At 42.1% G+C, this 11024-nt stretch overlaps 1 protein-coding gene across 3 annotated transcripts; it reads right to left on the minus strand.

Annotated features, from left to right (window-relative positions):
* Positions 1-568: 568 nt before the first annotated feature.
* Positions 569-4449, minus strand: OR52W1 (olfactory receptor family 52 subfamily W member 1). Of its 3 annotated transcripts, XM_086678117.1 has the most exons (3): positions 4214-4446; positions 3067-3129; positions 569-2951 (listed from the first exon to the last, which is right to left on the minus strand). In XM_086678117.1, exon 3 carries the CDS (start codon positions 2389-2391, stop codon positions 1429-1431), a length of 963 nt encoding a protein of 320 aa, XP_086534243.1. In that variant the 5' UTR covers positions 2392-2951; positions 3067-3129; positions 4214-4446; the 3' UTR covers positions 569-1428. The 3 variants fall into 3 exon arrangements, with proteins under 3 accessions (XP_086534243.1, XP_086534245.1, XP_086534244.1); XM_086678119.1 differs by lacking the exon at positions 3067-3129 and having other exon boundaries at positions 4214-4449; XM_086678118.1 differs by lacking the exon at positions 4214-4446 and having other exon boundaries at positions 3067-3148.
* Positions 4450-11024: the final 6575 nt, after the last annotated feature.

Consider the following 11024-nt stretch of genomic DNA (forward strand, 5'->3'; position numbering starts at 1 on the left):
TGAAAGATCTTTTGCACAATGTCCCTTCCATTGTAATCTTAGCTGAAGGTCAATCCCCTGTTACACCATGTGTAATATCTCTATTCTCTGGTAGCCACAGCAGTGTGAAATATTCCTATACCAACATCCTGTGCTTCTAGTGATGTTGGCCAGTCCAAATGGGGGTGCTGATGTAGATTTTATTTGGGAATTCAACACTCTTGGCTGAGAATGCAGAGAAGAGCAAATTGGTAAGAGACCATAGTGACTAGACCTCAGGCAAGCAGGTAAAGTGGCTACAATGATTTCCTGGGATATCAGAATTTCTTTAAAAAAATTTTTTTAAGTGTTTATTTATTTATTTTTTTATTTATTTATTTTTTTTAACGTTTATTTATTTTTTTGGGACAGAGAGAGACAGAGCATGAACGGGGGAGGGGCAGAGAGAGAGGGAGACACAGAATCGGAAACAGGCTCCAGGCTCTGAGCCATCAGCCCAGAGCCCGACGCGGGGCTCGAACTCACGGACCGCGAGATCGTGACCTGGCTGAAGTCGGCCGCTTAACCGACTGCGCCACCCAGGCGCCCCTAAGTGTTTATTTTTGAGAGAGCATGAGTGGGGGGTGGGGTACAGAGAGAGACGGAGGCACAGAACCTGATGTGGGCCTCAAACCCACAAACTGTGGGATCAAGACCTGAGCTGAAGTCTGATGCTTGACCAACTGAGCTACCCAGGTGCCCCTCAAAATCTTTAAGTTGGACCTCTGACTCCTAAGGGAGAGTTCTAGCCATTAATTCTTGAGATATTGACAGGAGAGTGGAGGTAGGGGAAATAGACCCTAACCCATGAAACCAAGGGGATTCTCTGAACTAGGAATGGCCAATTTTGGGACCCCTATCTGGACACATTATCCAGATTCTCAGAATGTGGGGAATAAGCCTGTAACTTCTTCCCTAAGGACAGAATCTGGTTCCAGGAATGAAGAGGGCTTTGAACCCAGAAAACTACCCAAGCACTTTCCTCCAGAGGCAGCTTCACTCTTCCCAGGTCCCCAGGTCTAGAATCAATAGAGGAGCTTTTGTGTGGAGACATGGGCAGACTTAGGTTAAAATAATGGAAGGGGTGGGAAAGGAAGTTTTGTTTAAGTTAAATCTTGTGTACTATAAGCCATGGTAATTCCTGATTTTATTTTCCTGCATGGTAACATGTAGCCCCCTGCCTCCTGCCTCCCAAGCAAGATATGTGGATAGACCAAAGTCTGCAGATGCTAGCGATATGTGTTGTAGAGGCTTCACAGCAAATAATTTATTGAGTGATTATCACAGTCATATGTAGACAGTGGGACAAAGAAGACATAATCCACACCTCCAGGCCCTGGACTCTTCTGAATATTCCTTCACCTCCACCACCAGGCTCCATTGTTTTTTGTTTTTTTTTTTTTTTTCCCATTAGAACTGGCTTTTTCTGAATGTGAAGATATCCAGGAGTCGGTCCCTGATTTGCTTGGTGCGGACCCCATAGATGAGTGGGTTGAGGGCAGGTGGCAGCAGCAAATAGATATTAGAGAGAAGAATGTGTACGGGCTTTGGGACAGTGTGACGACCAAAGCGATGTGTGAGGTAGGAGAAGAGACCAGGTACATAGAAGGCCAGAATGACACATATGTGGGAACTACATGTGCCAAAGGCCTTAGCACGGGCCTCCTGGGTAGGCAGCCGCAGCACAGCATGAGCAATGAGCCCATAAGAGCCAGTGATGCCCAGGATATCTATACCAGACACAGCCAGTGAAAGCGCCAGCCCATACAAATTGTTGGCCCGTGTGTTGCCCACCACCAGTTCTACCACCGCCATGTGTGCACAGTAGGCATGGTCTATGGTCTTGGCTTGGAAGTGCTCAAATCGCGCCACCAGCAGAGGGAAAGGCACAACAATAGCCACAGCTTTCAGTGCCAGTGCCAGGACTGCATAGCCTACACGGGCTTTGGTGACTAGGAGAGGGTAATGCAGTGGACGCCCTACTGCCACGGCACGATCACAGGCCATGGCCAGCAGTACACCAGATTCTACAGCAGTCAGTGCATGAACAAAGAACATCTGGACCAGGCAGGCACTGTATGGCACAGGCCGGGGCCCAAGGCACAGCACAGCAAGCAGCCCTGGGGCTATAGATGTAGCTAAGCCCAGGTCTGTGGCTGCCAGTGCGGCCAGGAGTAGAAACATGGGCTGCTGCAGTGTGGAATCTATCTGCACCAATGTCAGCAGTGCTCCATTGCCCAGCAGGGCCAACAGATACATGGGCCCGAAGACCAGTGTCAGCCAAGGCTGGGCAGGCCCTAGCCCTGGAATGCCAGTCAGTATGAAGAAGGTTGGGCATGGGAAGGTGGAGTTGGAATGTGGACCTTCTGCCATCCTGTGGAGGGGGCAAAGCTTTAGGGTTCATGGGGGCATGTATCCTGAAAGGGGAAGGATAAAGGGAGAGATTTTGGGGGGGTATCACAGCGGCAGAGACCCATCCATGGAGTATGTGTAGGGGTAGTGCAGGGTTGGGGGACCACAGGGTTATACCTTTGGTTGGGGGTTTTGACAGATAATCAAGGTCACTACACTAGCTTGGATGGGAGAATCCTTTGTGCCTGAAAGCCCATGAGTGTCATAGGGGGAGACCAGGGGAGACACTGGTCATGAGGAAGGAGGGCCTCACTGCTGCAGTGGCTGGTACAGTTGGAGGTCAGCTGAGAGCTGTGGCTGACATGAAAGATTTTCTTCCTTAGGATCCAAAGTAGAGTCCATCTCAGTCTCTGTATGATGGGGAGAAAGCCAGAGCTGGTTGGGTATCAGGCCCCAGGCTGCACTGTCCTTGACTGTATATGCTTAGGCAGAGTTTCTGGGCCTCAGTTTCCTCAGCTCTACAATGGGGGTGGGCACAGTAGTTGCAGTGTTGTCCATCTTTAACATTCTGGGCATCAGCCCTGGAGAAGAAAGTACAGAGAAAAGGAGAAATAGGAGGGTGAGGAAGATGGGACTGAGTGGAAATGGAAGCCTGATGTGACCAGAGAAAATCTGGTGGGTTTTGGGGGTGCTTACATTATTTTTAACTTGATACTTAAGTAGTAAACTTGAACACCAGCTGGAGGTTTGAAGTTGGGCCTAGGAAGGAACAGAGAAAGAGAGAAATGGCAGCAAAAAAAAAGGAACTTCTCTGACTCCCTACCTTCCTCATGATCCAGAAGGGGGTCCTGCTAAAGTCTTATTTCTGGGGTGCCAGAGGGAGTGGAGGTGACAGAGGGGGAGGAAATGGCACTCAACCCAGAGTAGCAGCCATACGTGGAAGAAGCATCTCTGACGTTGGAGGAGGCAGGGTGAGTAGAACTGATTCCACGCAGACTCTAGCTTACTGAAGATTAATAAACATGGAATGGATAAATGAATGAGGAGGAAAACACCAGCAGAAGACTTGACTGGAGAAAGATCCTGTGCACTGGGTGTTGGCAGCTTCTCTTCACCTTGACCAGTGCCTTTGGGGCCCTTTATGAAGCTGTTCCACTGGCTTCCCTCAGGGCCCTTACCCCTCCCACCTGTGCCACATTAACTCTTCCCTGTGCTGCCTCCTTGCTCTGTGCTGACAGGTAACTTCAGGAAGTAGAGCAAGGAGGCAGAGATGGGGGCAGCAAGGAAAGAAACAGACTCCCTGAAGTCTGGAGAGAAGACCTTGCTATATTCTTGAATAGCATGCGTCCCCCTCTGTTGTAATTACTTCTCTCTCTCTCCCACTAGGCTGAGTTACAGGCAATGCTTCTTATTAGCCAGCATCTCCACTGCTCATCACAGTACCTGGCATGTCGTTGTCCATGAATATATATTTATTGCTTTTATTTGTGTGACAGTACTGCTGGCCCAAACAGCATTTGTTTGCTGACCAACATGGGCTCCTACAGTTTCAGGAGCCTTAGGTATCTACGGAGATGAGAAAGAAAGACATACCATCAACCCCGAGTCCACTGGGTATGATTCTGCTCTAACGAGGCAGAGCCTAAAAATCACCACGCTATACAAAATAAGGCAGGAAAAAACAGGACTTGCGGGAAAGGTGGCAGTAGGGCACAACATTCCAAAACATCGCCAGTGACACATTTAAAAAAAGGATAGGACCCTAATCAAAATGGTGGCACCGTTCTACATATGTTAGCTGGTTAGAAAGCACATAAACACACCAGTAACTATGACACATTACCTTGAAAAAGACAAGGAGTTTTCCTTGTGGAAACACTAGAAACAGTTTGTGAATAACTGAGAAACGGTAGAAGGGGAGACTACGGGAGTCCCCCTTATCTGTGGTTTCGCTGCTGCAGTTTCAATTGATTGCCCGCTGCCATCAACTGCGGTCTGGAAGCAGATGATTCTCTTTCTGACGAATCGTCAGAAGGTCATCTGTAACCTAACGCCACGTCACAATGCTGCGTCATTCCCCTCACTTTGTGTCCTCACGCATTTTATCCTCTCACGCATCATCACAGGAAGAAGGGTGAGTACAACACAGTAAGAGAGAGACCACATTCACATAACTTTTATTACAGTATATTGTTATAACTATTAGTTATTATGGCTAGTTTCTTGCTATGCCTAATTTATAAATTACACTTTGGCATAGGTAATGCATGTATAGGAAAACACGGTACAAGGCATACCTCGTTTTATTGTGCTCCGCTTGATTGCGCTTCACAGAGCATGGTTTTTACAAATTGAAGGTCTGTGGCAACCCTGCTTCTAGGAAGTCTATCGCCGTTTTTCCAACAGCACTTGTTCACTTTGTGTCCTTGTCACGTTTTGGTAATTTTGCAGCATTTCAAACTTTTTCATTATTTAAAAAACTTTTTTTTAATGTTTTTTTTTTTTTTGAAAGGGGGGGAGGGGCAGAGAGAGAGAGAGAGAGAGAGAGAGACAGAATCCAAAGCAGGCTCCAGGCTCCTTCGCTGTTAGCACAGAGCCCAAGGCGGGGCTCGAGCCCATGAACTGCAAGATCATGACCTGAGCTGAAGTCAGACACTTAACTGACTGAGCCACCCCGGGCACCCTGCAAACCTTTTCATTATTATTATATTTGTTATGTTGATCTGTGGTCAGTGATTACAACTCACTGAAAGCTCGGATAATGGTTAGCACTTTTTAGCAATAAAGTTTTTAAATTAATGTTCTCTGCATTTTTTTTTTTTTTAGACCTAATGCTATTGTACACTTACTAGGCTACAATACTGTGTAAACATAACTTTTATATGCACTGGGAAACAAAAATTCATTTGACTCTATTGCTATATTTGTATTAACTGTGGTGGTCTGGAACTGAATCGGCAGTAACTCTGAGGTATGCCTGTGTATATAGTTTGGTACTATCCATATTTTCAGACATCCACTGGGGATGTTGGAACATATAACCTGCACATAGCAGGGGACTACTGAATCCGAAATTGGGTGGAATGTTCTAACACCAGATGTGAATGAGTGTGGTTCATAACCTGAGCCGTGATAGGTGTTTTAGGTGTGTGGATGTTGGATTTTCCTTTGCTGCTATGTTCAGCAGTTTTGAATGCAGTTTTGTGCATTCACCTAGTTTCTGGCAGAGGGAATCATACAGTAAACAAATATGAAATTCACTCAGTTCCAACTTAGTTGCCTAATGTAGCAATTGGTTGGAACAAATTTGCTCTTCAAAACCAGCTTTATAGCAGATCTGATTGAATCTCTTTTGTGCCTGGCCCTGTACCATATGGTGAGGATACGATGGCAATAACAAGGCACTGCTGCCCTCAAGGAGCTCACTGTCTAGTGGACTCAGTGACGCAAACTGATGTTGGAGGGCTACTTTAGTAATTGCATTCATTGAGGTTAGTATCAGATATGGTGGGAGCACAGGGAAAGGAGCCTTTCCCTCTTCTCTGAATTATAGTAATGGCTGCAGTTTCCTATGTGCAGGCACTGCTCTAAGTCCTATTCCTACAACATGTATTTGCAATGGGGTACAAAGATTCCTCCATTTTACCGACAAAGAACTAAGGCACAAAGATACGTAACTTACCCAAGGGCGCACAGTTAGTAAATAGCAGTTAGATACCAACTGGGTCTGACCCTAGCATTCTTGCTCTTAGCCACTGCTTTAAACATTTCTGCTGAGATTTAGCACATGAATAAGAGTTTTCTAGGATATTTGGGGCAAAAAGATCTGTTCCTGGGAGGGGAAGTTCAGGTTGTCCTAGGATTTCTGAGGGAGGAGAGGAGCACTTGGAAGGTAGGGACAGTGGGTGGAGAGCCGAGAAGGAGACAACTGGGAGAAAAAAAGCCCTTGAATGCCATTATATCCAATGGCCTCAAGAGACTAATGGGACTTTTGGCTGACATATTCTTGTCCTGGACATAACTGTACGAAAGATTGTTCATAAGATAAATCACAGATTCTCTAAACCCAACAAAATTGAAATCATTAAGTTCCTGCAAATCTGCTATATTCTGTGTTGCCCACGGTCTATTAATCCAGGCTGTATTGGGGGATATCATTGACTTAATCTGTGGAAAAGTTCCTTTTTTGGTTTCCCAGGCCCCAGTCCAACATTACAGAAGCTCTCTGAACAGATTGGGGGATCACCTAGCTGGTCTTTCCCTCTGACATTGGCCATTGGAGGAGGGTATCTGACAGTACACCTGTGACCTTGTGGGGCTATATGTCAGAGCCTGCTCCCCAGGGGTGGATGCCAGCCCTGTAGAGGGGGTGATGGTAGAGAGGAGGAGGAGGAGGGCTCATTGGCTAGGAATCAGAGGGCTCTGGGAATTGACCCTGAATTTCTCACTTCTTTGACAAATGCAGCTACTACCACCATCTGCTATAGAATAGTGTTTCCAGAGATCAGCTTGTGTCGTATGAGTCTGCTCCAATTTTCTGCTTACAGTGACCAGTGAACAACAACATATAACAGTAGATTATCCATTTATACATAGATTACAGATCAGAAAATCTTGGGTCCTAGTGGTGCCACTCAACACTGAATCCTCTTCTAGAAACCTATTAAGACAAACTCTTAATTGGTCAAGTCTCAATTCCCAGGCGAGTATGAGAGCCTTCTGTGACCAGTAGCGCCCCCAATAGCCCAGGCGTTTCACTTCCCCTCAGTTTCTGGTGGGGTAGAGAGACTCTATAAGCCCAAGGTAAGATCAGGTGGCACTCCATATCCTATGGAGATGTGGATGACATGGAACCACCATACCACTCAGTTTTCTAGGTCTTCTAGCTTCACTTCCCTCCCCCATCTGAGGCTACCCAGTCCTTCCATGAGAACATCTTTAGTATTCCATAAAGCTCTGGGGGTACTGGGACTCCCCAATACCAAGGACAGTGGATATTCTGGCGCCAATGTTACAAATTTGTGAGAGGAATTATTCTCCCTATCATAATAGGATCTAGTAGAAGTCAGTTTCTGGTAGGGGTATGGAATAGGTCAGATCTAATTTTTATCAATTCTCCTATAGTATTGTCTGCTGTCCTTATCCATTTTCCCTTCCTCTGCAGTGGGGTCAGTCCTTTGGATTGACTCTGTCTTTGACTATAGATAGTACTGACTCTAGTGTTCTCTTGCATACTGAGGTCACATTTCCTGTCTTTGTCTCCCAGACAACACTGTAAGACAGAAAAATTGGGTTGTGGTGTTGAAACCTCCCTCTTAACTTGTCCAATCATTCTTTCCCTTCAATGCGAGGCATGGAAGAGGCATTTTCTAAGTCTCTCTGATCAATAATTGGCTAAGGAGACCAGTGCTGGGTTGGTCTTCCAAAGACTTTTCTTACAGAAGACGAGTAGTTCTCTCTAAAGGCTCTCTAGCATTTAGAAGGGGATTTCTGAACTATGTTTACTGGGCCCACCTTTTGAGAAATTAATTCCCTGAAGTTCTTTTCTGAGGTAATAGTTAGCACCTTCATCTTTTCCACCATTACCTCCCTTCCTGTAAGCTCACATTGCATGGCTGAAACTCTTACAACCAGGAAAGTACTAATCTCATTCACAGAATCCAGCAAACATTATTACGAACTCATTACGTGTCAAACATAGTATTATGAATGGGGAAACAGCCTCTCTTATCATAACATTCACACAGCCACTGAGGCCCGCTTCCTTAAAGAGCTTGTGTATCTGCCTCCTTTCATCCCCACTGGAGTATGTCCCATTGTACAACCCACAACCTTATAACTTGTTTTTAATATTCTTCATTGTTTTTTTTTTGTCATGCTTTTACTTGAGAAGTGGCTAATATATATAAAAGTACAAAGAATAACCAATGCACACATTATCAAGACGTTCAAAATTGATAATTGACTACCATTTTGTCCCCCCTGTTTTCAGTTCCTTTTTAATAAAGGTAATAAAATTTACATATAAAGCCTCTTTTATCTCCTATAGTGTTTCATTCTCACCTTAGAGACAATTATCATGAATTTTGTGTATCTTTCGAATTCAGTTTTTATAATGCTTTTGCTAGTTGGTGCTTTTAGATATTTACATAAATTATTTCCTACTGTATACAGGAAATTATGTTTTGAGTTCTGTTTATGCAGGTTTACAGAGCTTTATCATCCCTTTACATGTCTACATGGTTTTATAGCATATGATTATGCTAAAATTTATTTATTTCTTTACTGGTAGACTTACTGTTTCTGGAGATTTTGCTGTGTATACTGCTGTTTAATATTTTTGTACATGCCTTTTTTTCCACATGGATAATAGTTTCTCTTAAACAAACATCTAGAAGTGGAATTTCTGGGTTATTAGATATGCACATTTATATTTTTAGCAGATATTGTTAAATTGTTCTTCAAAATAGTTGTTCCAATTTGTATTCCCAGTAGCAGTTTATGAGAGATCCTGTGTTTCAGCCTCCTTGACAGCACTTTATATTATCAGACTCTTACGTTTTCGTCAATCTGATTAAGTAGAAACATGAGCTCATTATTTTAGTTTATATTTTAAATATATTTATTGGTCATTTATATTTCCTCTTCTGTTAATTGTATGATCATTTCTTTTGCCCATTTTTCTGTTCAGTTGCCTTACCCTCCCCTCTATATTTTTTGTACACCTTTTCTGTATATTCTAGATACTAATCCTTTGTTTATGTTGGAAATACAATCTTCCAGTCTGTTAATGATCTTTTAATTTTGTTTATGGTGTCACTTGCCTTACAGAAAATTTGAATTTTAATAAAAAGCACCTCTAGGCCATGTACTTTTGTGTATTATTGAATAATTCCTTTCCTACCCTGAGATTGTAAAGGTTATACATTTTATGGTGTGTTTAGACATTTTTTTTTACATTTAATTCTTTTAATCCATCTGAAATTTATTTTTGTGTGTATGATATGAGATCAGGGTCTAGTTTTATTTCTTTATTTTTCTTAAAAGGAAACTTGGTTGTTCTAGTATTTTTCTATAATAATATACAATTATTACACACTAAGTTCTTATATATAATAGATTTGATCTAGGCTGTGTTCTCTATTACATTAATGTTATATGCTAATTCCTCACCAATATTACTGTAATTATCTTTATATCTGTCAGGCAAATCACTTTCTTATTCTTCTCTGTGTGTGTGTATCCAGAAACATCTTGGCTTTATTTGTGCTTTTATTCTCTTACATGATTATTAGAATCACTTTGTTAACTTCCATGAAAAACCTTGTGGGATCTTAGTTGGGAGTAAATCTAGCTTATAGATTAATTGAGGAGCATTGCTATCGCCTGAATATGGAATCTTTCCATTCATAACCTGTTATATCTTACTGTTTATTCAAGTCCCCTTTTATTTTATTCAATAAAATTTAATGATTTCTCCGTGATGACAATGTACTTCTTTGGAAAACTTATTCTAGGTCGCTAACAGTTTTAAAAATCAATTTATTGGGGGTAAATGCGCCCATATTAAGTATATAATTTGATTTTAGACACAAATGTATATACTCATACAAGCACCATCCCAAACAAGAAATAAAACATTTTTATCATCCCCAAATGTTCCCTTGTTATTCTTTGCGGTTAATTCCCTGTAACCCTGGCCCCAGCCCCAGCCTCAGGCAGCTAATAGTATACTTTCTGTTTTTTAAATTTACTTTTACTTTTTCTAGAATTTTATATAAATGAGATCATGTACTATTTTGTATATGACTTCTTTCACTCAACATGTTTTTGAGAGTCATCCATTTTCTTGAAGGTATCATTAGTTCATTCCTTTTTATAGGTGAATAGAATTCCATTGCACAAATATTCCACAATTATTTATCCATTATTCTTTTGATTGACATTTGGGTTGTCTTCATTTTTTAACTATTATTAATAAAGCTATAGTGAGTAGTGGCATACAAATATTTGTGTAGAAATATTTTTGTTTCTCTTGGGTAAATACCTAGGAATCGTATCAGTGTATCATGTGGTAAGTGTATATTTAACTTTATAAGAAGCTAAGAAATGCTTTTCCAAAGTAGTCATACCATTTTTCATTCCCAACAATACTGTATGACATTTAGAGTTATTTTACAGCCTTGCCGGCACTTACTGTGATCAGGCACTGGACTAAGTGCTTACATGTATCACCTCATTCAATATAATGTCCCTGTGAGGTAAGTGCAACCATTATTTCCATTTTACAAATAAAATAACTGACATGTGGATAGCTGACTTCTGATCACAAAACTCTGAATGAGTCTGGATTTGAATCCAGGTCAGTGTGAGTCCCAAATGGATCCTTTTCATGACTATATAGTATCAGAGTTACATTGGCTTCATAAAACTAAATCAGGTTGGCTTCCATCTTTTTATCATGGGTAATTTAATTTATGCTTAGCCTGCCTTTCGCCTTCCTTCCCTAGACCAATGTACCAATTCAGGATGAAGGACCACCAAACTTGCTTTGTCTAAAATCTGTAGGTGAATAAGATAGCTTTTCTCCTAACCTCTAAATTTTCTTGAATATTCTTGCATCCACTCAAATCAATGCCTTCTTTCTCTTCATT

Source organism: Puma concolor, chromosome D1 (genome assembly GCF_028749965.1).
Source record: "Puma concolor isolate L17-30 chromosome D1, mPumCon1.1.hap2, whole genome shotgun sequence".
Lineage (NCBI taxonomy): Eukaryota > Metazoa > Chordata > Mammalia > Carnivora > Felidae > Puma > Puma concolor.

What these genes read in the sequence shown, in the direction of transcription:
- OR52W1 (XM_086678119.1), bottom strand. Translation starts at nt 2,391, where the DNA reads ATGGCAGAAGGTCCACATTCCAACTCCACCTTCCCATGCCCAACCTTC.